Consider the following 25,989-nt stretch of genomic DNA (forward strand, 5'->3'; position numbering starts at 1 on the left):
TCATTCACTGCCAAGATGTTAGCCACATTAATATACTTTACCATAGCCACTATAAAACACAGGTGGCCTCTTGAGATCCTAGGCAACAGGATGGACATTCTTCATAGTCTTGCAATGATTGCCAGTAGAGTAAGTGTATAGCCTAAGATGTCTTGTTCCTTCTCTTTAAATTTGTTCCAATGCCTTCAGCTTTGTCTGAAAGAAAAACGTGCAAGTCACAATTAAACCCCCGCTGCTTATGGGGAATGCGGAGCAAAGCTTTCGGTCAGGAAATGTACGTAGCAAGTTCCATTTGTTCTGATCTCTCACTAGAATGGGTGTACTTCAAACCTTGCAGTTAAATTATAACTTCAGTTATGTCATAGGAGAGCAGCACTGTGGCTGTTGCTAGTTGACAAATTGTTACATTCATAAATAGGGGTATAGCCCAATTTTACCTGTTTTCTTGAAGTCTCCTGCAACATTAATTCTGCAATTTTTCCTCCAGAGGGTTCTTTATTATAAAGATCTGTTGTCTCTGGCAGATAAGATTGATCGATACTCTGAAACAAATGACAAGGTCAGCTAGGATGTGATTATCTAATGTGTGGTTAATGGTAAACAAGAAAGTGAGATTGCTTTTTGTTTTCTCCAGTGAGTGGTTAATTAGTATGCTCATCCTTTTGTTTTCCTGGGTGGAATGAAAAGTTTGTGATGATTAGATTCACTTAGCTAGTATATATACCTCTGATGTATATCTGAGTTCTTCATCCCATCTTCCATCTGCTATGCGCACAACCACAGATGCACCTGGCACCAACTGGATCTGGAAGTTTCAAACTATAGCATTAAGTACATTCATTTATATGTGTATGATTGTTGAACAAGAATAATGGTGAAACATTGGGGATAAAGTAGGGCTCACATGGATTGCAGGCATCTGTTGAGGTTTTCATATAATTACAGAATATCCAAGTTCCTCCTTACTCTATACTGGAGCCTTCTACTCCAGAGTTAGTAGACCACATAAATGTTCCCCATTGCAGTGGTTCTCAAAGGGTGTGGCGAGAAGATTCGAGGACAATCAAATATTTAAACATTGGTGTAGTATAGTATCAAAATACAGTGGTGCCTCGCTAGACGAACGGCATTCGCTAGCGGAAGGCTGCCCCGCAAGACGAAAAAAAAAATTCCGGTGCGAAAACCTCCGCGCTGCATTGCTAGACGAAAAATTCGCTGTACAAAGACACTCCTAGAATGATTTTCGTCTAGCGGGGCACCACTGTACTTTTTTATTTGCAGACTATGGATACATATATTTACAAAAAAACACTACTTTTGAGTTCCACCCCCCCAATGTATTTCTTGCCAAACAATTTGGTATGGCATGAGCAAGTTTTTATTCTGGAAGTGTGGCTGAAAGAAAAACATTTTAGAACTGCAGGTTCAGGTAAACTTTCAATTTAAAGATTACATTATGAAGAAACATAGTCTTGCACATTGTTTTTATCTGACTTGGTGATCTTCAGGGAGGATCTCTCTACAGCACAAACACATTTTGGGATCCACTATTTTATTTTTTTACCATGTATTTGTATGATGGTGGGCCTGATGTTGCAAACCACCTTTTGTCTTGCTCCCAGAAATCTTTGCCAGCCATGCTCCTTTGAACTTTCTGCACTTGCAGTAGTGTTTGCTGTAATTGGGATTTGTGTGGTCTACCTTTTGCATAAGTTTTTGTTACTACCCTGTACAATACGATCTAGAAAAGGATTGCAAGTGCTCCCCTTACATCACCATTTTACTTCTTGGATAAGCTTTGTGAAGCTACTGCTCTATGCTTAACTAGTCTCATACCTCTTTCTTTTGGAGCATGCTCTTCATAATGCTGCTACATTTCCCTTCAGATAAGGAAGCCAGGATGATCTGTTCAGGAAACAACAAACCACCTACTGTTTCTTTGCAGCATTGTTTTAGTAGACTACTGCAAGAAATTACTTAAGTGAGAGAAATAGTGAGAAGTGTTCCCAAAACAATACAAAGTAACATTCTTTATTCTAAAGCTTACTAATTTTGTACACACCCCAAACAACATCTTGAAATTAGAAACTGGTTGCTGACTGAACTAAATTATAGTGGGTAAAAACAAGTGGGTCAAGAGCTGGTGACCCTTAAGCCAAAGATGGGGTGGGGAATGCATAGCAGCTATAGGCACTGGTTCATTGCTTCTGCACCACCACCTCCAAAAGCTGGAAGAACTACCTGTTGCCATTTGTACCCTTTGTCCTAAGATATTTGCAGGCATTAAGCGGACACAAGTAGGGACTTCAGAAAGTACCGGTACTGAATGCTGTGGGGATGAGCCATCAGTTCTTAACTGATGCTGCGTTCACATTATAAAGCTCAAAAGTGGGGAAGTGGATAACATAGCTTGACAGAATGGTGATATACAAGTGATGCAGGGAAACATTGTACAAAATATAATGCATATATATGCTAGTAAGTGCACGCCACTGCCCAGCTGCTGGAATTCTGATTGTTTTTGCAAGAAAATAGACATGTATGTTATGCAGCTGCTGTGACATCTGTTTATATCCTTAAGATGTATTCGGGTATATCTACTGTATTTAAAATAACATTTAGAATTCTATGGAATGCAGCAGGTATTGGAACTGCAAGTCTATAACTTTTACCTGGTTGGTTAACTATATACCTGACTGGGAGCCCCCTGGTATAAGGGCAGTTGGTAAATGCCGGTGTTGCAGTAACCTCTGGAAAACACATGAAGAGCTGTCCATGCCCCACTTTTCTGAGTGTATTGTAACTGTTCCCCTTTTAGAATGACTCTTCTTTGTGCTGCTTTGCATTCTTTTTCACCTGAGGCACATTGGGCAGGATTCACCACACCTTGGTACAGGTAGATAATAATGGCTGTATATTCATGGTAAACTCTGTGGGGACAGGTCTGAAAAACAGAAGTTGTTGCAGGTTCTGAAAGGAAAGGCTGAGCCACCTGTCGTGTAAAGATTCACAAATACGAGTTTGGAAATTAATATGGTCATCAGTAAGAGAGCTTAACACTGTACTCCACCATGGGCAGACTGCCTCCTTCAAAATCATGCCAGGTCTCCTTAACAGAATTAAATTTCACATACCTGGAGTCCCCTGGTATAAGGCAGTGAGTACCGTATTTTTCGCACCATAGAACGCACCGGACCATAGGGCGCACCTCATTTTTAGAGGAGGAAACAAGGAAAAAAAATATTTTTCTGATTTTCCTCCTCTAAAAGCCCGTGTGTGTGTGTTTGAGGATCAGCTAAAAGTTTTGCAGCTTTTTTTGCAAAGGGAAAAGCCCTGGCTTTTTTGAGGATCAGCTAAAAGTTTTGCAGCTGTTTTTGCAAAGGCAAAAGGCTTTTTTTAGGATCAGCTAAAGGTTTTGCAGCTTTTTTTGCAAAGGGAAAAGCCCTGGGTTTTTTTTTTCCGAGGATCAGCTAAAGGTTTTGCAGCTTTTTTTGCAAAGGGGGAAAAGCAAAGCTCCTTTTGCAAAGGGGGAAAAGCAAAGAGGAAAAGCCCCATTTTTATGAGGTTTAACTCACATTTCTGAAAAATCTTAAGGAAAGGGAGCCATTTCTACAGTTTCCAGACAGATAATCTAATCAGCCAGTCACATGTCCTGGGGAAACAAACAACCTCCCTCTGCAGCACATTCAACAAAGGAGGGCGGGGCTGAAAGGGAGCCGGGGACTCTTATCTCTCTCCCGATCTCTTGCTGATCAGCTGCTGAGCGGGGTCCTTTCAACACTCCCTTTTCCTTTGTAAAATAAAAAGCATGATCCTCTTTTGGCCCCTGGGCAATTCAGCTCCAGGGACCACCATTCGCTCCATAAGACGCACAGGCATTTCCCCTTACTTTTTAGGAGGAAAAAAGTGCGTCTTATGGAGCAAAAAATATGGTAAATGGTATGACATGCCTCTGTGTAAAACTGGGCAGCACACTATGTGGAACAGAAATTAAGAACCCTGAACCTTGCTGCTAGCAAAAATGTTTGAACACCAGTAGGGTATCAAAATATAGGCTACAGATTTAGTAGGGATAGGTGGTAGGGAATCAGCCTAATTAGAGCAATACTAGTTCACTAGAGAGAATGTTTCTACTTTGCTGAACTTTTCTGGAGCTAATATTTCTACTTACAACACCTAGTTACCTTCCACACAGTGCATCTTAGTTAACTGGTTACTAGGCTCAAGAGGCTTTTAGCAGCTTTGCTGTAGACTGCTGAATAAGACAGATTACTTGTGATAAATACCAGATAAACCAGTGTTGAAATACAGATGGGTTCCTCCTTGCAGCATGGGACCCATCTTACTGAAAGGCAACTGCCTACCCTTTGCTGAGTGGAACACCCAGTATCATGTTTTTGACTATATCTTTTTTTAGTTGTATGCCATTCTCAGAGTCCTGTGACTGAAGGGTGGCTTACAGAGTGACCAACAACAAAATAAAGGATACCTTGAAGCCATCAAGCCACACAGGCCATTGCTGGTAGCTGTTTTTGTCAAGCTCCTCAACGAAGATGGGATAATCATACTTCAGCCATTGGGCCCCAAAGTAACATGCCCCAGGTGGATTGAAGCAGAATTGGGCAATTGTCAAGCCAGACCATGGTAAGTTCATACCTCTGTCCAATGCAAACTAGAATACCACAGAGATTAGATGTCATTCTGGATAAGAGCACTGTACACACACGCAGCCAAGCCTTAGTTTGCTCACAAACATGAACTATACCATTTCAAATTACTCTGACATGCCAGTTTTCTGTGAGCAGGGAATTTTTGTTCTTAGCAGTATGAAGTAATACAGTTGAGAAAGTCAACTTGTTTAGAAAATTAAGAATACTAGTGGTTGTCTTCAGAAGTTGATAAATGCCTGTAGATCAACATGTAGCTAAAGGCACAGCAACAGAGACCAGGTTAAAGGTTGATAACTATTTTCAAGTGCAGAAATTACTTAAGGCTGGTTATAAGGAGGCAGCATTCCTATGGATATGGCTGAGTTAAACACAGCTTCCATATCTAGTATTCCATCCCAGTCATGTATAAAACTTTATGCTTAACAGGGCATTTCTGTGAGTGTGAGCTATTCACCTTGATGCCGTAGGTGGGAATGTATCTGGAGACATAGGTGAGGCTGAAAGGCTGTGGACTGCTGCCTGGCACCCGGGTTAGTTTCTGGTGGATCCAGGTGACAATCTCCTCATCTGTGCTTAAACTCTTGGGACCTTCAAGTTGGTGAACTATTTCCCGCACTGAAACAACAGACCTGTGTGAAACAAAAAGCTGTTTTTGCTGTGGCCCACAGTTACGGAATTCTATAATTATTTCCTACCAAAGTGTGTAGATGCATGGGGCGAGATGTTTGGCTCACCCTTCTGTTAATCTGATTTGAATGTAAGATGGACTGTTAATGTTTTGTAAGGTTACGTCTGCCCTTTGATTAAAAAAAAGAAATCCAATCAATAGGCTCATCAAATACATAGTCCACCATAGAACACACTATAATAACTCAGCTTTTATGTATGTGACTACAGTGACACCAAAAATTCTTAAAAGTAATAGCTGGCAGTCCTCTTAAGGGAGACTTTTCCACAATTGCTATGATTCCACCTTTTTTTACTTCCATCCATCCTACAACCACTGAGGAGACAGAAACTCAGTTTACCTGTTGGCCATGACTTCATAGAAGCAACTTTCTCCTGCAGTAGGCTTGGCCGAGTCTGAGTAATAGACACCATCAGAATAGTCAGGCCTGGGCTGAAAAAGGCCCACTTTGGCCCAGTTTGTCTGAGGGACCATGCTTCTTTGTAAAGTTTGATGGCTGGAATTTACAGGCGCTTTGATAAGCCTCACTAGCAGGGTTGCACATGGCACATACCTACAGATGAGAAGACAGATATTAAGAAAGATAGTTTGATGATAAGATGGGGAAGGAATTGAAAATGATGTCAGTGAGAGGGGCTCACCGTCCTATTGATGTCAGAGAGCTGGTAGAGAAGGGCTGATCTGGGCAGGGACTGTTGTGAAAAATACGGAGCTGATGAGCACCATCATTGAGGGAGACCTGAGGAAAACAGTAATCAACATCTATCCACAGACCCCTTTTTCCTCCTTCCTGGGAAACGTAATGGGAAATATATTGTGTTCCCCTCCTCATACCATTTGCAGCTGAACTGTGGAGAGACAGTAAGATTTTTGGGTAGGGCTCCAGGTCACACAGCAGTTATGGTGGGATGGGATTTTTGGCATGGCACTAGAAAGCATGAGCATTAATAGTAAAACCTATCCTGTGCAATCTAGTGGGAATGTGAAACATTCTTGTAGAACTTTGGTTATCAGCAAAATAATGAGAGTTTCTGAAATACCCATAAAGGAGGAAGGCATTTTCCTACCGGTGCCTATCAGCATTATAAACCATATCCTAACTTCATTTTCAGAATTGAGGCTGCTTCCCCTGAACTCCCCTTCAGTTAATTCACCTGGATCCCCTTGGTCTCTGGTTCAGGGGCTGTGTGTGTTCCACATTCCACAAAAACATTGAGAGCTGCCCAACCGATCTGGATGAGCTCAGAGGTTAAGCGATTGATGGAATAAACCTGTAAAATACCAAGGGGCATTAGTTCATTCCCCCCCTGGCAGCTAGACCCATAGTTCTGTTTTGTGTTGGAGGTGAGGTGGAGGTCAGGAAGATGTTGCCATAATGTCCTCCATTAAGAATATAAGCCCTGCAGAATCAGACCAAAGGCCCACCTGGTCCAGCATGCTGTTCTCATAGTGGCCAACTAGATGCTTATAGGAAGCCTGCAAGCATTCTGCTGTCTTTTGAAGACACGCCTCAGCCTGCTTACACAGGCATTCCCTTCATCTTTTGACCCGAGTCTCCAGTTTTAACGAGATGTAAAATTTCTGGAAATTTTGAAGCTCGGAAAAGGGTTTTTTTTCGGGGGGAAACGGAAATTTTCAGAAAAATTGAAAAAAATGCTACATTAGTACTTCTTTTTTCTTTTTCAGATTGAAAGTCATTCTGTTACTTTAGAAACATAAAATATAACTATGGACAATTTTAATGGGCATAAAATTATCACAACTAGCATATTAAAAATATAGTGTATCCAAACAATTATTACAAACAGAATTTACTTTTAAAATATTTATTTGTATTTGTAACAAATGGAGCAACAATCTCCTGAACTGTTTACTAGTTTATGTGGAACAAAAAAAAAAAAAAAAAAAAACTCCACAAAACAATTTTTTTAAAATCCAGAAGTAACAATTATTGATATTTCCTCTCCACAGTATTTAAAAAAAAAAAAAACATTCTCATAAAAAGAACTAAAGAAGGAAGTGGAACTAAGTTTCAATGAATGGGCATGAAATTTAATCAGAATAATTTTCTGAGCTGTAATTAAGTATATACTTTCAGGCTCTTTTTGTTGCTCTATATTTTCTTCTAGTGCTTTGAGGCCTAGTGAAGAGGAACAGAACCAATGCATACCACACGCATGCAAAAACAAAACTGAAACCTTTTTCATTTCTGGTTACAACAGCACCTCCTAAAGGAAGAAATGTATCTTGTTCTTGCATTGGAGAGTTCAGTTTGTAACCTAGGACTTGCTTGTCCTCACAGAAATTAGAATAATCTGATACCATACATATTTTTTAGAAATGCTCTATAAAATATTTGAACCCCTTATCTTAAAATATTTTATTCATCATGTTAAAATAAAACATTCCATAATCTATTTTTTCAATTTTTCCAATTTTTTGGGGGGGAAAAAGGTTTCAGGAAAAAACCCGTTTCCCCCCGAATTTTTCTGGGGCCCCCCGGGCCTTCACATCTCTAGTTTTAACTACTACTTTGTTTTAGTATACACCTGTTTTGTTGCATTTTAATTATGGGTGTTTCTATTTTAATATTTGTGCAACTCTTATGCTTTGTAGGTTGGTTAGAAGCCTATTTTGGCATTAAACAGTAAATAAATAGTAGGACCTAACCCCAACAATACTCTTCCCACTTGTGTTCCCCAGCAACTGGTAAATGTCTCTCTATCCAGCTTATTCTCAGCATGCATAATTTTGCACAGCTCTGACATTTGCCTCCTTACTCTTTTTTTCAAAACTAAAAAGCCCCAAATGATGTAGCTTTTCCACACAGGGGAGTTGTTCCAGCTCCATTCTAGGAAAAGGAAAGATCCTTAACTAACTCTTGACCCCCAACAGGACATGCTTCATTCATTGGCAGCATTCTTTGCTCGCCCTTTACCCATGCCCAATACAAACCTTTAATAGAAGAGTTGCACAAGGCGCTATCACTGGCTCTCTGATTTCAACTGAGTAGTTGTAAAGTGGATCAAATATGCTGCTATTCAGGTCAATCCCAGTGTAAATGTCTGGCCCAATTCTGAAAGGAAGAAGCAGAAACAACCTTCAGCTAGATGTTTTCCATAAGAGGGCATTGTTAAGCTCCTCTGTTGTTGTGGCACCTTGGACTGAAGCAAAACCCTTTGCATGCTTCAGGACATAGCCACAGAAACATTAAGTAGGAGACTGAGGGCCATTCTGTCTGGAAGGCTTACACAGACAGAACAATTGCGAGAGTGCCCCCATTGAATTCCACCCATAGCATGTATGCAGCCTGGGAGAAGCAGAGGAAAGATGGCATATTAGGGAAGAAAAACCCGGAGAACTGTTCTTCCTTACTGCATGAAACCACTGGTGAAGATGCGAGCAGTGACCCTGGTAACAGTGACACCATCAGGCAGGAAGCGGGCTCCATCAATGTATAGGTCAAAGCCATCTCCAGCTCTGAAAGGCTCAACAGGAGGTGTCTCCCTGAAATGATGAATAAAAGCTTCCTGTGGGGGGAAAAGTCATGATGATACTAAATAGCCATTTTACTGCACTTTCACTCAGTTTTAGAGGTCCTTTTGTTTTAAGAATCCTGAACAGTTTATTATCATGAACAAACAAATGCAATTCATTGTAAACAAATGTAGAGAAATGCATGCTGGTGCAAAAATATTAATGCCGCATATACTCTCAATGGGGGTCTCAAGTGGCAGTGATTGATCAGCAACGAGACCTGGGGACCATAGTAGATAGCTCAATTAAGATGTTGATCCAGTGTGCAGGAACTGTGAGAAAGACAAAATCCATGCTAGGGATCACTAGGAAAGGAACTGAGAATAAAACTGTTGATACCATAATGCCATTATATATGGTGTGACTGCATTTGGAATACTGTGTACCGTTCTGGTCACCTCACCTCAAAAAGGATATTGTCGTGTTGGATAAGGTTCACAAAAGGGCAACCAAAATGATCAAGAGAATGGAGCAACTCCCCTATGAAGGAAGGTTGCAGATTCGGAACTTTTTAGTTTAAAGAAAATGTGCATGAGATGTGACATGATATGTTTATAACATTAAGCATGTCGTAGAGTATATAGAGAAAAGTTGTTCTTCCTCTCTCATAACACCAGGACTCCTGAACATCCAATGAAGCTGAATTTTGGGAGATTCAGGACAGATAAAAGAACTGTAAAGTGCAGTGTCCGGAATTCTTTGAAGGAAAGGATGTGCTTCAGATACGCTTTAAAGGTATAATACATATGCAGCCAGATTGTGAACTGAGTGGAGGTGGAAGGTCTGTCCCAATTATCCCAAGCCCTGTAGGGACTGTAAAACCGTCTTTGCCCAGCACTCACATGAGGCCAGGTTTTTGCTGGGTCAAGTGGAGGTGGTGTCTCTGGTGGGAAAGGCTGCTCAGGTTTCTGGGTGCTGAAGATGTGCAGTCTTAAAGTAGCATCACCATATATCTTGAAGTCCTGATGATTCTCTTCCATTGACTGGGAGCAAAGCATTATGTGCAGATGGGAATGAAACAAGAGGAAAGCATAATAAGGCACAGCTTAAAACATGGGGCTTTATCCAGTCCTCTGTGCACATAGCACCACTGGCACAACATAAATTCCATTTCTTCAACCCCCATGTGCTTCCACGGCATGCATAGCAGTGTTTTGTTCCAGTGAAGCTGCAGCACTGGATACAGCCCAAGGTATCAACACACAACAGAATGGAGGCTTAACCAATGATTCAGTCCTCTAAGTATTACATACTGTTGCTTCCATATAAAATATTGCTCTATGAAGATTACAGTTGTAAGTCTTTACTAGAGTAAGCCAGTAAGGAGTGTTGCATCAATAAGAGCAGCAAGACTGAGCCAGTCATTAGATGTTTAACATCTCTTCAGCCTTTTGCTGGTGTATTAATATTGGTGTACTTTACCTACCTGGTTAACCTTGGTTTGCTTTACTGGAGTGGACTTACCATCACTGACAGAGCTACAACAGGTGGTACAGGGCCATGATACAGTGTCAGCGTATGAGTCCCTGTGTTCCAGACAGGCATCCCAGGCCCCCCTTTCTTCATTGCACCTGTGAAAGCAGAATGCAGAAAACTTAATTCCTAGACTAGTAATAGGAAAACCTTAATTCCTGTGGGGAATCATAGCACCAGGCAACAAAAAATGCCTGCAGCATACCTGTGACCATCATTTTATGGGATTCATGCAGCTTGGTCAGTCTGAGCACAGCCCAGGCAGCCAGCCATTCATCACTCCCTAGTAGTGGCTGGTGTTGAGGCTTGAATCCTTTGTCCCAGGGGGTGGGTGCTACCCTCCCACTGGGCCAGTGGTAAAAGCGAGCAATAAGGATCATGTCCTGCTGTGGTTCAATATCCCAGAAGGTTTCCTGAAGGAAACAAAAAGAAGCAGTTCAGGTGAGCCAAGAGTAGTGCTATAATTTCCAGCACCTTCTACCCTTCAATTCCCTCTGCCATGCACCATATTCAAAAACCTAACTCTTTTCATGGGTTAGGAATGAGCATGTTTTTCTCTGAGCTCAGAACTACTTTTTTACACCATTGGCAAGAAAACCCAAAGCCCATATTTTGCAAACAAGTAACATCAGTGATTCTTATAGTTAGGCATAGGCACCCACAAGAATTATCCCCAGGATTGGAAAAAGTAAATACGCCAAACCTATGTAAATACTTATCAAGCATCAGAGAACTGGTCTACCATTTCTGGTAACAGGTGACTGAGTGGTGGTGAGGTCTGGGCAAACTTGGCCTCTGAGAAACAAGTATTTTAGTGCTTGCAGCAATGGTAGTGCTAAGTACCGTAACCATCCAATCAGTGCAAGGATAGTAACCTGTCTGAGGACACTCTGTGAACTTCCCAGCTGGACTGGGATGTAAACCTAAGTCCATCTCCAAGCCTAACGCTCTCCGGTCAAAGCACCATTCTGTACCTCCTGTTCTCCAAAGATGAAGTAGCCATGTTTAATATTGGATCTCATGGAATCAGTGCAGTAATTCAGTCCCAAGTCCTTGGTGGCAATCACCTGAAATCAAGTTTGAGAAAAATGTAACACACGGTCCAACTTCCTTCTTAAGCTCTCTTGGTGTTTCTTCCTAAAATAATAAAGAACACCAGGATGGTTCAGCTAGAATGCTGAACCAGGGTGCTAGCTGAACACCACTATGACACTGGGGCTATTGACGGAGCCACACACGTCCCATACCTGACCAGTTTTCTGATGGTAACCAGTTAGCCGGACAGCCCCATCTCCCGGTGGGGCACCTTTTACTCTATCAAGGATGAACCCTAATTGTCTTCTTTCATTCTGCTGGGATTGTGGCCACTCGAGCACTGCTTCAAATTTCCTGAAATAATCAGAGACTTATTAACCCACTGCTCTTCAGCTGTTGTCCTTCAACAGCAAGTGGCACCTTTCCCCTTCTCAAACAGCAAAATGGCAGTTCCCCACCAAATCAGAACCTTGCTAGATTAAGCAATAAAGCTGGGTTACGAGAAAAGTAGAGAGCAATTGATCCAGTACAATTATGGCTGCCCAGATTTCCATCTTGACCACTTCTGAAACAGTGTCTCTCCTGGATCCTTTCCTCTTTTAAATAGGTTGGATAAACCTTCTTCAGGAGACCATGAGGAAGTTCTTTCTCTAGCCAGCAGAAGGGCATTTTGCTGTGACATCAAATACAGTGTATATACTGTATATCTGGCTATTAAAGCCATGTAGAGCAAGCGTCTCATTGCCAATTTCTATTGCGACAGCAGAATCTGGAGAGAAATATAATATCCCCTGCAAAGGAAAAGCCAAACTATACTTCATATTTACCTAGGAAGGTATGGAGAAGCCTTTGGTTTCTGTTTCTGGGTGCTGCCAGTGCCACAGCCAGGAAGGTAACAGGGAGAGATGGGGGCGTGGGAATGAAAAAAAGAGGGGAAGGTTGATGCGTGTGAGCATACTGCAGCACAAAGGCCAGAAAGGGGTTTCTTGAAGAACCATATATACTGCCCAGTTGGGTGTTAGGGGAGCAGAGAAGGAATGTTAAAGGTAGTTGATTATATAGGGGTAGGAGTAAATAAAATGTGACAAATAAGAAAGGACATAGGAAGGAAAAATACTTTTGCTGAGTTTAATTTATATACATGAAAGTTCCTCTTGGTAGGATCTGGTGAATCATGTGTATTTCATTAGCAAGCTACAGAACAACTCTGCAACATGCAAAACTAAAATAGGTAAAGGTAAAGGGACCCCTGACCATTAGGTCCAGTCATGTCCGACTCTGGGGTTGCGGTGCTCATCTCGCGTTACTGGCCGAGGGAGCCGGCGTATAGCTTCCGGGTCGTGTGGCCAGCATGACAAAGCCACTTCTGGTGAACCAGAGCAGTGCACGGAAACACCATTTACCTTCCTGCCGGAGCGTGCTTTCGAACTGCTACCACAAACTGGAGACTGGCATGAGTTAGTCTAAAGGGATGACAGAAAGCTGAATGGAATCTTTCTACCTGATATCTTTGGTCAAGTACTCCATCCCTACTCCTTTTCTGTATCTGGAGTGAGCAATGGTGTTGCACCTCCCTTTTTCAGTAGGACATTCTCGACAAAATTGCCATTGAAAATATTTGGCACTGAAAGTGATCACCACAATATTGGGAATAAAACTGAATGAGGCCCAATACAAATAAGATTCTCAACTATAGAAGAAGCCATGTTGATGTAGAACAAAATAGATCAATAGGTGTCAGGGAACTATCCTCGACTCAGCGCAGAGTGGTGCAAGGGCTCTCAGGATGTTACAAAGAGCCCCAGTCCCACCTTGCCAGCAGTACCTCCTCTAGCAGCGGGAGGAGTGGTGAGGCATCCAGCGAGGAGGGGGAGGTCTCTCGGGGGGGGGGGAGCAGAGGCTCTGGGGATGCACGAGAGACCCAGCACTCGCACAGTTCAGCGGGTGATACAGGGGGTGCGCAACTTCCGCCACCCCAAAGGTGTCGTGGGGTGAAATGAAAAGATGGGAGGCGGGGTTTTCGTATCCCTAAGCTCTGTTGTTGGGGTCAGAACCAGAAGGGACCATTCCCGGATTCTGACACCACTTGATACAGACATTAACTTTTTAGCTCTGCACTGTACATAGTTTGCACAATAAAAACCTTAAAGGAAACCACGGAATTCTGGCTGCTTACTCATGAGCAACTGAGAACCTTACAATAGGTTTATGGTTACTGAATGAAGAATAAGACAAGGAAGAAAGAATCACAGAGTCTAAAAAGAAGTCAGATTGGGGGCTGCTTCTCTTGTTACACTGTTACACTGTTGCTTCAGAATAATTTCCCTCTTTGTTTTATCGCTCTCTGATCTAGGTGACATTTGGGGCATGAATATGAATGTAGCTAGTGTGCAACTTTGTTTTTCTTATTATGTACTAATTGTTGTTGGCATTCATTTGTCTTGGAAGACAATGGAGGAGGAATGCACCTTTGGAGGTGAAGTCAAACTGTTGGAAGGTTGCAACTCCAGTTGTGGCTGTAGAGATGTGGGAGAGACATGTTTTGTTAAGTTGCTAAAATCAATGGTTTTAAAAAAGAAGACATCCTACAGATTTGCACCAGTTTTAGAGCCCACAAACACAGGGATGCACTTATTGATGAGCACATACAGAAGGAAACATCAAAGAGAGCAAGCAGCTTCTAAAGAAACAAAAATAGAAGATGTTACTTCTCGGTAGCCTACATTTATTGGTATTGGCCTTAGCCAATTCTAAAACTTAGACGTTACTAAGCCAGGGTGACCTCTTACATGCATCCCTGCTGGTACCATGACAGCCAGCATTTCCTATCTAAAGAAAATAGGCAAATGCTGACATTTTCCATTGGCAGAAGCCTCCTTTTTCAAAGAGATTCTAGATGAGTGGGGAAGGATTAACCTCTGGGGTACTAGAACAGTTTCTAGGAGGTAGGGACTAATTTAGCAGATTTTACCAATATGCTTAGAATTTTCCAGAGGGGAATGACTTGCAGTCGCTGAGAGAACCATCTTCTTGTTGTTGGCATCCCTTGATGTCACTAAAATATAATACACTAAAATATTATCCAGTGGTGATCCCTTAAAGATTAAAGAGGGAAGACTTGCAGAATTGATCACTTCAAAAGGGTGGAAGGGGCACTATTTCTAAAGGAAGAGGGTGAATGTTTCAGAATTTTTTTGTGTTTTATTTGTTTGCATTTCACAAGCACTTCAAGTACATGACTTCCAGTATAAAGTAATCACACTGAAATTGACTCGGAGAAATAATTAGAAACGTGATCCTATCAGCCTACTTTAATAGAAGCAGTTTGGTTTTACAGAGGATTTTTGTATATATATATATTTAGGACTAAAAAGGTGCCTCTGTTATATCCTCTCCAATGCATAAACAAAGCCAAAGGCGAGTGTCCTCAGCATTTCCTAAGGAGGCAGCCTCTGAATATAGGATGTTCCAGTGAACAGCCATTGATAAACTAACGTGCCATGAATGTGTGAATGTCTTTAATCTTGTAGTGATGGACATGGACAGACACACACAACAAGGAAGACTCTAGATAATCATGACAGAACAATTACATTTTTAGGGATCATATGTACAAACAGTTATTCTGAACACATTTTGGTGTTCTACTGCCAACGGGAAGGTCAGGAGAAATCTCTCCTTGTGATAATGGTATATTCAGTGGAAAGAAAATATTAATTGATGTTGTGCTTTAGTTTATATGGTCAGTTGCAGGCAGAGCAGACTAAAACTACTCTCTGCTGTGCAGATGGGTAAGTACATCCAATCCTGCCACCACCAAAACCTCACGCAGATGCACCCTTAAAAACAGCCCCCATATCCTTAATTAAAAAACACAGAGAAAATCACAGACGTGGGTGGATTAGAGATGCATAATCTTTTAGTTTTTTCATTTATACACAAAACACAGAGAGACATATACAGAGGAAGACACAGGTGTTTCTATGCTGACTTATCTTCATTAGAAAGAAAGCCTAATCCTGAAAGGAGAAAGGGATGGTCTTCCTCCTTTCTCACCTTTTATTGGGTTTGTATTGGAGAGGCTGTTCCTGATCAGGAGGAGAGTCAACAAAGCCAGTGTAAGGAGGGACAGAGAAGAACAGGCTGGTGGGGGCAGGGTGGGAAGAGCGCTGGGCTGGAGCGAAGTCTGTAGGGGGTGCTGTGCGACTGGGCACCTGCATTTGAAAGAACAAAATACAACAGGATTAAACAGGTGAGGTGGGGTAGCATGACAAGCAGGGTGAGGGCAGTGTAAATATGCTGGGGGTGAAAGGAAGGCTTCCAATCTCTTGATCCTACTTTTCAAATGTTCCTTCCAGTGGAGAGTTTGCCATCCACCTGCCGTCATTTCTAAAAACCATCTTGCTTCCGCCCAGTATTAACATTGGAATGCTGGAAATTTGAAACCTGCTTTCCCCTCTCGGTAATACAGTGCTAATTTTATCTGGAAAACTTTAAGCTTTTGTTTCACGATTTCCAACAATTTGGGACCTTTTTAAAACAAACAAACAAACAAACAAACAAACAAACAAACAAACCTGGAACCAGTTGTGTTGTATGATGTGCTTGCTGGGCCCAGGACCGTGCAAGTCAGTGCAGCAGCAAGGGTGGGGGAGCACTGGATTGGTAGCAGCAGGTATAGATGTGTGTGCTTGTTCCTGCCGCCACCAACCCAGTGCCTCTCCTATCCTCTCTGCAATGTTGCCTCACTGTGTTTGAGAGACTGGTGCAATGGTGGCACTCCGTCTCACTGGGACACTACTTGAAAACCTTGGACTTTTCAATGGATTGGCAGGTAGAATCATTTTTTATGCAAGGAATGAAAGTAGTTACTTAATTGTTGAATTAGTTATTAATTCATCTGGAGTTTTATATTAATGTGCTAGATAGTTAATAGCTGGGGTTTTAAAAAGGCTTCAGTCAGATGGTAGCATACTTCATTTATTCCTTTGAAATACATAATTAATACATTTTCACTGAGTTTGCTCTTAGCCTTTTCTTCCATGGATACTGGATAGCCTTAACCTCCAGTTCAGCTATCAGTGGCTACTACTAGTTATGATGGGTATAACCTCCAGGATCAGAGGCAGTATCCCTCCAAGTTCCAGTTGTTGGGGAACAGGAGTGGGAGGCTATTATTGTGCTCATGTTCTCCTTGTGGTTTCCCAAATTTTCCCAATTTATTATTTCAAATTGTCTTTCTTTTTGGTGTCATTCTGGTTCTTTGCAGCAAATACGGTAAATACTGAGGACACAAATAACCTGTTTTCCAGAATCTGCCCTCAAGCTATGCTAGCAAGAAAAAGAGTTAAAAATAACTTCAAAAGAGACAATAATGCCATGCAGTTCAACTCACTGTAGGAGGGTATTTGTACAAGGAGGCATTGCCTGGATGAATCTCTGCCATTGACTGCATGTCAGCATCTCTTGCATTCACTAGTCGCAAGTACAGCTCTGCTTTGCCCACCTGTGAGGGAAAAACAAGGTGCGGTCTGGTTGGAATTAAAACAAATGCGAAAATAACTGAAGACGGCGTTGGACTAATTTATCTTAATCTGGCCAAGGTGTTTTGAGGAACAGCCATCATTCCAGGAATGTTTCTATTCAGTCAATGAGGCCTGAGATTGAATCTGTCTCAAATCACACCCAGCACAATGCAGAAAGTAGGTGCTCAGTGTTAAGTGCCAATGTTAATGGTTCACCATGAGTCTCCTGAGAGCACAAGCATGACACTCTCCCTTCATGATGGGCAGGAAATAATTTTCTGGGCAAGAAGCCTGTTCTCATACTCTGCACTGACCCTTGTTAAAGGTCCTCACCTGGGGCACACCATTCAACTGTTCTGGAGTAAGGCTTGGCTTCATAGGAAGCACTCGGATGGGGATCTTCCAGCGTCCACACATCACTTGATGTAGATGGTCAAAGATGTTGATTTTGGCCCACCCCCTGGGGGCCAAATTCTGGATCTCCAGCCCATAAGCATCAAAGCCTCCAGATGCTTGAAGCTCGGTTATGAGGGTGATGGTGGTCGAAGGAAGGACCCTGAAAAGCAATCACAAAGATAATACACACTCCCAAGCCTACCTTTTTCTCTACAAATCTGGATACAAAGTTCACTCCCAGAGTTTCACATGGGGGTTTGGCAAAGAAAACTACCTTCTAAGAACAGACAAGAATGTGGCAAGTGCAAAACTGGACTGAAACAGCCTATTTTATGGCAATCTGAAGCTCATACTAATCCCCAGAGTGTGTGGGGCAAGGTTCCCATGCTAAGATGATAGGGCCCTGGGTCTTCTAATGGGTCAAGATAAAAGCAGTACATGATAGATGGTCTTTGCATTGTTGTTTAGAAAGGAATCTTCTACCACTTATCATTGCATTTGTCTTGAGCATTATTTTGTAGAAGACAAGCTGTACACTATATACATTGAAACAATGAAAACAAATAACTTTGCCAACTGGGAATGGCTGCTCAGACAATGACCCGTGAAGAGATTAGATATTATGGCAAAAGCCACTGAAACTCACCTTGGGACTGGTTGCCTAGCTGCTAAGATGGCGCAGCACCCTCTTTGCCCATCAGTCACATACTGTGGGTATTGACCCATATCAGAGGAGACAACGGGCAGTGGGGTGGGCTTGCCCAACTCTTGCCCATTGCGGAACAGGCCAGAGACCAGGCAGACTTGATAGAATGTGGGATCCAGGCCCAAAAGAAAATCATAGAATATCACAAAGCCAGACCTGCAGAGAGATGATAATTTGTCACACTCATGTAATAGTTAACACAGCTTGCCTGCCACCCCAATCTGAGTGAAATTCCCAGGGTTCCAGGCACTTCCAGAAATTAGGAGGGTTTAGGCATACAATTAGTGGGATGCGGGTGGCTCTGTGGATCAGAAAGTAGGCGGTTCGAATACCCGCGACAGGGTGAGCTCCCGTTGCTCAGTCCCAGCTCCTACCCACCTAGCAGTTCGAAAGCATGTCAAAATGCAAGTAGATAAACAGGAAGGTAAGTGGTGTTTCCGTGTGCTGCTCTGATTTGCCAGAAGCGGCTTAGTCATGCTGGCCACATGACCCAGAAGCTGTCAAATGCTGGCTCCCTCGGCCTATAGAGCGAGATGAGCGCCACAACCCCAGAGTCGTCCGCAACTGGACCTAATGGTCAGGGGTCCCTTTAGGCATATAGCCTATCTCCCACCACCCCAAACTCTTAACAACAGCTATTTTCTGGCTGGCTGCAGTCCAGAAGACTCAACAGGCTAGTTTCCAAAATGTGACCCTAGGAATGGTACTAGGGTGTAAAAAAATGAACATCTTTACATGGCAGTGTCTACAAATGCTCAATGCAAGAATGAGACATAAAAAGAACATATGCTACCCTCCCCTAGCCCAACCCAGAATGATACAGGTAATAGAAATGACATACGCTGGATCATATGGAGCTGGTCCTAGGGCATCAGAAGGGTCCAGGAAGTACCGGCTCATAGCTGTGGCAGATGCTCTCATGGAGTCCTATAGCAGGCAGAAATATGAGGGTTGCTTTACATTACCAAAGAATAGGAAAAGGAAATACCAGCATCAGTCTTAACAAGAATAATAATGCTTGCTGCCCCAAGGAAACTCTTAAGAATATAACACAACAGCTTCAGATAAATCATTCACCCCTGAGCAAAATGGTCAGCATACAGTATTTGCAACGAGCAGAGCATGAACCACTGAATGCATCTTTCTGGAGTGAACACAGATATGGAGAGAGCCAGCCACACAGGATGATAGTTCCGAATTATTAAAACTATAGAAGTATTTTTATACTATTTCTGCTCCATAAGCAGATATTCAGTATGACTTTTGCCTGAAGTTTCCCAAGTTAAAGGGGCACAAACCATGTTACTAGCTGGAAAGGTAGGGTCAGGCAATCCAATAAGATGCTGAGGGGGAGGAGGTGGCAGGGGTGGAGCTATAGGAGGTGGCAGCCGGGGTAGTGGTGACCCCCTCTTGGGATGTCGTAGCTTCATCCTCTCGGTGTCATGTCTCAGGCTGCCAATCTCTGCATGGAGCTGAGCCATCTCTGCCATGTGTAACCGCTGCAGTTGCGCCAGCTCTGTGCCTGAAGACCCTGATGAAAAAGATGAGCAGGGGGAGCCCATTAACGCAGCACTACACCCAATATTGCTTGTGCCAATACTGGGAAAGAATCCTTATGAGGTGGGACAAGAGCCTGCATATTATTTATCTAGCTTTTTTGTAAAAAAAAAAAAAAAACAAAGCCAGCTCAATGTGCTTATTTGTTTTTGCTGGACTGGCACTACTGAACATTTCAGCTACATCTCCAAAAATGTATAGTGACAGCAACAGTATCTATGATAAGACTACAGATACTGAATACAAAGCCATTTAGCTGTGGAAATGTTGCCCCCTCCCCACCCAACATTTCAAGGAGCACCTTTGGCCATTAGCAACCTCCATACTGCAGATGGGGTGGTCTTGAAAATTTGGTGTTTAGGGTCACAAAGAAAAAGGGCCTGCTTGGAAACCCCGGCAGTATAATCTATGTGTCAAATGAGTAGATGAGATTTGGTATATTTAGTTTAGGAATTGCTTCCCATAAAAGGATTTCCAAAGTGATTTACAGGGATAACATACAATATCAATAAAAATGCATTAAAACAAAACAAATATACTAGAAGTGTTCATCCACACACAAAAAACCAACAATGTAAAATAACCACATTCCACCTTGAATAAGGATGAACATAAAAAATAAATAACCAAACACCAGACCTTAGCACTGCCCAAATGCCCAGGAGAATAATGAACCACAATCTGGTTGGCAAGCACACTGCTGCAGAACACTCAGCCCATCTCTGCCATCTTTCATGATTTCTCTCCATAATGGACAACTATGGAGGCTGAATTTGGCCAGCAGCTAACAGATCTGGTTACTGTCCAAAGAGAACCCTCTGCACTTCCAGTTACACCTCCAAATCAAAGTGCCCAAATCAAAGTGATTGCTTAGGTGAGATATATGCCAAGGCCCTGAATTGCAGAGATGGATGCCTGCTACCACAACTTAAACTTCTTTGGCCCAACTTCAGTAGAGTAGGCTATGGTCCCCACCATCTTCTGTTTTCTTTCTGTCCTTCAGGATCTTCAACTTTAATATCTCATCTTCCAGCCTCTGATTCTCCAGCTCAACAGACAGGAGCTCAGCATCCAAACCCCGTGGGTAGGAGTTCGGGCTACCTTCATGTTCTGCAATGACAAGAACAGCCAATCAACAACAAAAATGGCTTGGAGATGTGAAAGGGCAAGAAGTATTTGCCAAGGTTTCTCAATCTGCATAATCAGCAAATAATCATTTGGCATCATACACATTTATGATAGCACATGAGCTTTGTAAGAGTACCATACTGTCCAGTTGAATTGATTCTCACTTGGCTGTGAATAGTAATGCCTTCTTGAGCTCAAGGCCTAAAGGCAGGGTTAGCCAACATGATGCCATCCAGATGTTGGACTATAGCTTCCATCATCCCTGAGCATTGACCATGTTGACTGAGGCTGATAGAAGTTGAAGCCCAGCAGCATCTAGAGAGCACCACATTGTCCCAAGGGTCCAAGAGACAGCCTAGTCTATGATACTGTTATGAGTTGGGATGGGGGAGGAAGTACCGTAGGCTGTATGTGAGATCCTTCTAAATCTAACCTCTGGATCCAGCAAATGTTAAAATATAAGCCAGGCTACCTTCTTGTGTTGAGGTGATAGCCTGTGTGATGGGCCATTAAGGTAAACAAAGGAAAGGGGTTCTTTGTGAAATGAGTAGGACGACAAGTCCAGAGTTGAAAGTTGCAGTGATGTGAGCTAGAAGCTAGAAGAAAAAAAGGAAATGGTTGTGAGAGCCATGCCTGATTTCTGATGGCATGTGATAAACAGGGATAAACAAAACTGTTTTGGGATGATAATGCTGTGAGCTCCTCTATTGTAGGCTCAGGTTGTGTGTGTGTGTGTGTGTATCATATCTCATATATATATATATCATATATATATGTGTGTATCATATCTCATATATATATATATCATAAAGACCCCACAGTCTCCTCTGTGGAGTAAGCACTTGGAACCCCTGGAATTTCACACTACTCAGATATTGGCATGGCATGCAACAATACAATATCCAAGTTTGGAGAGAAGAAAACAGGGAAACAAAGCTCACTCTTCTTTCTGCCCTTGTGCTCAGGCCTTGCTCCTACTTTCTCCAGGGCTATGGCCTCCACCTGCAGCTCATACATCTGACGGAGGATGTTATGGTCACTGCCTCCCCCCTGCAAATAAGCCAGGTAAAGGGCCCTGCAGGGAAACACAAATGCATCATAAATTTATTGGTGCTATTGCTAGATTTTCTCCCACTGACAGCATTTCAAAGTCTTTCTTAACTCGGGGTTGTGGGGGGGGGGAATCAAAGGAACTATTTTTCCTGGCATGAAGATGAATACAACTGGGCTTGCTGAACACCTGTATTTCATGAAGCTGTGCAACATTGTGGGGAAAAGGGATGGCAATCCTACTGACTGTGCCCACTGGGAAGAAAGTTCTTTCCTCTCCCATCCATTGAAAAGTATCTGCCTCCCATCCACCCAGAATAGCAACCTGCAACTGCAGAGCTTCCCAAAAGTGGGACAGAGAGGAATCCAGGAGAAAACTCCACAGGCAACAAACAGTGAAAGATCTAATAAATTGATAGTCAAATAATTATGTTTACAGAAAATATTGTCCCATTCAGTCTTGCAGCTCCCTCCCTACTCACTGTATCTCTGAAGAGAGGGGTCCAACTGCTGCTGGAAATGACATAGACTTGAAGACCTTCTTCTCTATGTTGCCCTCAGCACTGTCTGTCTGTTTGTTGGTGGGAGATTTAGGTTTGCTTCTAAAAAAAAAAAAAAAACCCAATAAGGTGTGTGTCTGTCATCTTGCTTTTTTCAATCAGTGATAATACTTGTTTCCCACAATGCTTGAGTCATGGATAGACTCCCCTATTCCACTCTCAGACAGTGAATGAACTTAGGCTTCTCCAGCATTTGATGGAACTCCATCCATCCCCAGAAATGGTCCCTCTTTGAGCCTTACCTGGTCTCTGCTGATACCTGTAGGAGTTCCACCTGTTTCCGCAGAGCATCCAAAGCCAGTTGGTTTTTTCCCTCCTGGGTAGTCAACTCCACCAGCAGCTGTTCAATATGAGATGTAGCTGAGTTCCCTAGTTTCAGTTCGGACAGGCGCCTATGGATCTCTGGATAAACAGAAAAATTGACACACATTATTGGAACACCTAGACCAAGTCTGAATTGGATTTCCATGCAAAATATAGATACATAATTTCTCTCCATTACCCTGTATCAGAACCCTGATCTGCCCAGCTGGGAACACTTTATCTCTGGTGATTTAATATGCATCCTTTGTCCTAGTTCTCAGAAACACCTGATAAGGAAAGCAAACCTGCACTTTATATGTACTAAAGATTGCAGGTGTATGCTTATTACTTAATACCCCACCCCCCACCCTGCTCTGAAAAGAAAAGAAAAATCTTACATATAGAAAACTTGCATATCAGGGAGAAGGCTAGGGTAGAAATATATTCCCTGAAATGATAGTATATGCAAAATGGGTTTTGTGTTGTTGTTTTGTATGGAGGAGAATTCAGTCATGAAAATCTTCATGCACAGTCTGAAGTGGAACGGCCCAGATACAGGTTTACCATGTCATCTGCTGTTTCTGAGGACTTGGCCTGTGCATCCTCCAAACATACGTAAGTAGACAAGAAAGCTCTCAAGTACAAAATTAGCTGTTGGTTAGTACTTGCGGATGGGTCTAACTGCCTCCTTCCCTTCTGTAGAACTTGTGGTACCATGAGCCTTGTGTATCAGGCCTGGCCAGTTGCTGGATAGTGGTGGCTGTTTGCTCATTCTTTATTGTTTTGAACTCCTTTACCTGAACTAGAAGCAAGAAGGCAGTAATCTAGTAGGTACTCTCATTCTCTTACCATCCTTCTGCTGCTCCAGGTACTGGTTTCTAGCCTGGATATCTGCCAAATGGCGCTCGTGTACTTCTGCCATTTGCTGTTGGCGCTGCCAGTATTCCCGCTGGTGTCTGTCGTTATCCTAGGGGTCAAGGAAAGATGACGAGTTTGATATGTTTGATATGCCTGTTCTGGAGCCAGTGATGCTCCAGAGCTAAATGTCCATGAGAAATGTTATGTTGTGGTGAATTAATTGTAAATTCCAGAAGAAGTGATCTCGGCATGCCCTCTACTGAAAGCCTGCATGATTTAGTGGCAGAGTGCTGGGCTTAGATGTGAGAAACCCAGATTCAAATCTCCATTCAGCTTTGGGTAAATCACACTCTCTATCAGACTAGCCTACTTCCTAAGTGGTAAAGCTTAAAACTGTTCTCTAAATTCCTTGTAAGGAAAGACAGGACACAGCCATTACAAAAATAATAATATAATATTGGAATGGATTTCAAATATTTATCTCATGAACAACTACTACTAGCATATAACACCCTGCTTGCAGGATTTGCATTGGCTACTACCGGTAATCTGTTACTAGTACAGGTTACTGGGGAAACCACCATATCCCTTATATACCCAGTAGATCACTGTGGTCAGTGGGAGAGTTTATCCTGCAAATTCCAAAGATCTGAGGTCTGCTCCACAATAACTCAGAGCAGAGCTTTTGGTGTTGCTTCCCCTGATCTGAGCTATGACAAGTGCCCACGATCTGCACTTTCTGGTCTGAAAATGGAGCAGCACAGGAAGGCGCTCCACATGGCAATGAGTTTCTGTAAAGCTGTTCTTCACACAATTCTGGCAATTTTAAGCACTCCACTGCAATCCAGAATTAAAATTGCTGGAAGCCTGCAACATGTTTTTAGAAGTCTTTAATCGCTGTTTTACCTCTGCCTGGAATGTCCTGAATGTAGGAAGTGTGTCTTCCAGTGACATCCTCAGTTTGTGGAACTGTGAAAGGGAAGAATTCCTTTAGTGACATTATTATTATAATTACTACTACAACTTATTACCCACCCTTCACCCCAAGGTTCCAAGGTGGGTTACAACAGAATATTAAAAAGATCTTGAAACAACTTGTTCAAGTTCTGGGTGCTAATTAGGGTTTGTTTATTGTTTTATTGAAGGCTGCCAGCTTATTTTCTGGCAGGACTATTGTGCCTTCTGCTGAGTGTTAAGCAGAAATTATACAGGTGAAGCTTTTCCATCACTCTGTCTCAGTGACAGGAAAGGTTTCACCTGCTGAATTTCTTACAGCTGTCCAAAGAGGCCTACATTTCCATTGGCAATATTGCTGTTGGCACATCATATAGAGAAAAGAGCTGGCTCTCTTCTATTCTTTTTTTACTGCTGGTGAATACAAAGCTAATAGAATTTCAGATGGAACTTGAGAAAAAAAAATCAACACTAGTAGCCAAATTCTCTGAATCTATAGGCCAATGTTTCATACAAGCTTTTCCACGCCACTGTTACTAGTTGACCTTTCTAAGCCTAATGGTAAGTTTGTCAAGTGCTCTAAAAACACGTCTAGCGGGAGATTGCATCTTATTGTCCCTTGGCTCAACTGAAATGTTGGGGTGAGGGAGCTTTCCGAAATGCTTGCAATAAGTGCATAAGCTGAAAGCTAGACTTTGTGGTGGAGAACTCAGATGATGAGCCCTTTGTAAACAGAGAATCTATGATGGAGCAAAGATCTGAGCTCCTCTCTTTTTTTATTCTTTTCTGCAGTACCTCTTCAGTCAGTTTCTTCAAGGCCTGGCTGTTTGAAACACTTCCTTTATGATCAAAGCTTCTGGAGTGGTGTGCTTGTTCCTCATATTCCCCATCCCAGTGATGCTTCTTTGTTTTTGGTGCTTGTAGCTGATGATGCTGTGCCATAGAAGCCACCACCCAGAAAAGAAAGTAAATAAATAAATGGAAGGGGGTGTCAGGAAAATATATTGTTACTCAAATGCAAATTCAAAATGCAGGTGCTACCCTGCCAAAATTAATGGAAGCTGAAATATCTAAACAGAAGGCTTCAAAACCCTCTCTGTCCCTGAAACACCTCAAAACTGGGGTGGGGGAAAATCTAGGCACACCTTCCTCCTCCTGCTGTATGTGTACATACACAGGAAAAAGTTTAAAATATTGATGGCTTTTTTGTATGGCTGGAGAAGCCTTATACACCAATGGGGTCAGCAAAATTGCAGCACATAACTTCCCCCCTCCAGCACACAAGCTAGTAGATCCCAAAAGGTTGGGGGAAAGTCTAACAAACATTGCCTGGTCTTTACCATGCTGTCCGGAGTCTCTGCTTTCTTAGGTTCTTTCCCCTTACAGAGGGCATGCCTGTTTCGGTATCTGGCATCAGATGCAGTCTCCTCTCCAATGCAGAATTTTTCCATGTGCTTCTCTAGCAGCCGCCTGGAGCGGAATCCCATCCCACAGCTGGCACAGTGGAAAGCCACCAGATCCGTCATCACGAGGAGTTGCTGCTGCTGCT

The 25,989-nt window shown here is 42.5% G+C and overlaps 2 protein-coding genes across 2 annotated transcripts; both read right to left on the reverse strand.

The window, feature by feature from the left end:
* Positions 1-328: 328 nt before the first annotated feature.
* Positions 329-10,989, reverse strand: LOC117048469. Its single transcript, XM_033152309.1, has 14 exons — positions 10,574-10,989; positions 10,360-10,466; positions 9,738-9,878; positions 8,734-8,888; positions 8,314-8,434; positions 6,513-6,629; positions 6,000-6,097; positions 5,699-5,911; positions 5,125-5,299; positions 4,490-4,672; positions 2,693-2,944; positions 1,837-1,905; positions 725-805; positions 329-542 (listed from the first exon to the last, which is right to left on the reverse strand). Exons 1-14 carry the CDS (start codon positions 10,746-10,748, stop codon positions 360-362), a joined length of 2,070 nt encoding a protein of 689 aa, XP_033008200.1. The 5' UTR covers positions 10,749-10,989; the 3' UTR covers positions 329-359.
* Positions 10,990-15,409: 4,420 nt separating this feature from the next.
* CCDC17 (coiled-coil domain containing 17) lies at positions 15,410-25,989 on the reverse strand. Its single transcript, XM_033152311.1, has 14 exons — positions 25,781-25,989; positions 25,236-25,373; positions 24,393-24,455; positions 23,478-23,595; positions 22,568-22,727; positions 22,248-22,367; positions 21,657-21,790; positions 20,563-20,697; positions 19,329-19,561; positions 18,872-18,957; positions 17,971-18,186; positions 17,262-17,484; positions 16,799-16,909; positions 15,410-15,617 (listed from the first exon to the last, which is right to left on the reverse strand). Exons 1-14 carry the CDS (start codon positions 25,964-25,966, stop codon positions 15,456-15,458), a joined length of 2,085 nt encoding a protein of 694 aa, XP_033008202.1. The 5' UTR covers positions 25,967-25,989; the 3' UTR covers positions 15,410-15,455.

This window comes from Lacerta agilis, chromosome 6 (assembly GCF_009819535.1).
Source record: "Lacerta agilis isolate rLacAgi1 chromosome 6, rLacAgi1.pri, whole genome shotgun sequence".
Lineage (NCBI taxonomy): Eukaryota > Metazoa > Chordata > Lepidosauria > Squamata > Lacertidae > Lacerta > Lacerta agilis.

Excerpts from the sequence above, each read along its gene's own strand:
- LOC117048469 (XM_033152309.1), bottom strand. The coding sequence starts at position 10,748 with ATGATCCTTATTGCTCGCTTTTACCACTGGCCCAGTGGGAGGGTAGCA. Across the intron at positions 2,945-4,489 it reads TGTGGCTTGATGGCTTCAAG|ACCTGTCCCCACAGAGTTTA; the intron begins GTATCCTTTATT and ends TCTGTTTTTCAG. Across the intron at positions 806-1,836 it reads GCATGCTCCAAAAGAAAGAG|ATCCAGTTGGTGCCAGGTGC; the intron begins GTATGAGACTAG and ends TGAAACTTCCAG.
- CCDC17 (XM_033152311.1), bottom strand. The coding sequence starts at position 25,966 with ATGACGGATCTGGTGGCTTTCCACTGTGCCAGCTGTGGGATGGGATTC. Across the intron at positions 25,374-25,780 it reads CAGAGACTCCGGACAGCATG|CATCATCAGCTACAAGCACC; the intron begins GTAAAGACCAGG and ends TCTATGGCACAG. Across the intron at positions 15,618-16,798 it reads TGTACAAATACCCTCCTACA|GTGCCCAGTCGCACAGCACC; the intron begins GTGAGTTGAACT and ends TTTCAAATGCAG.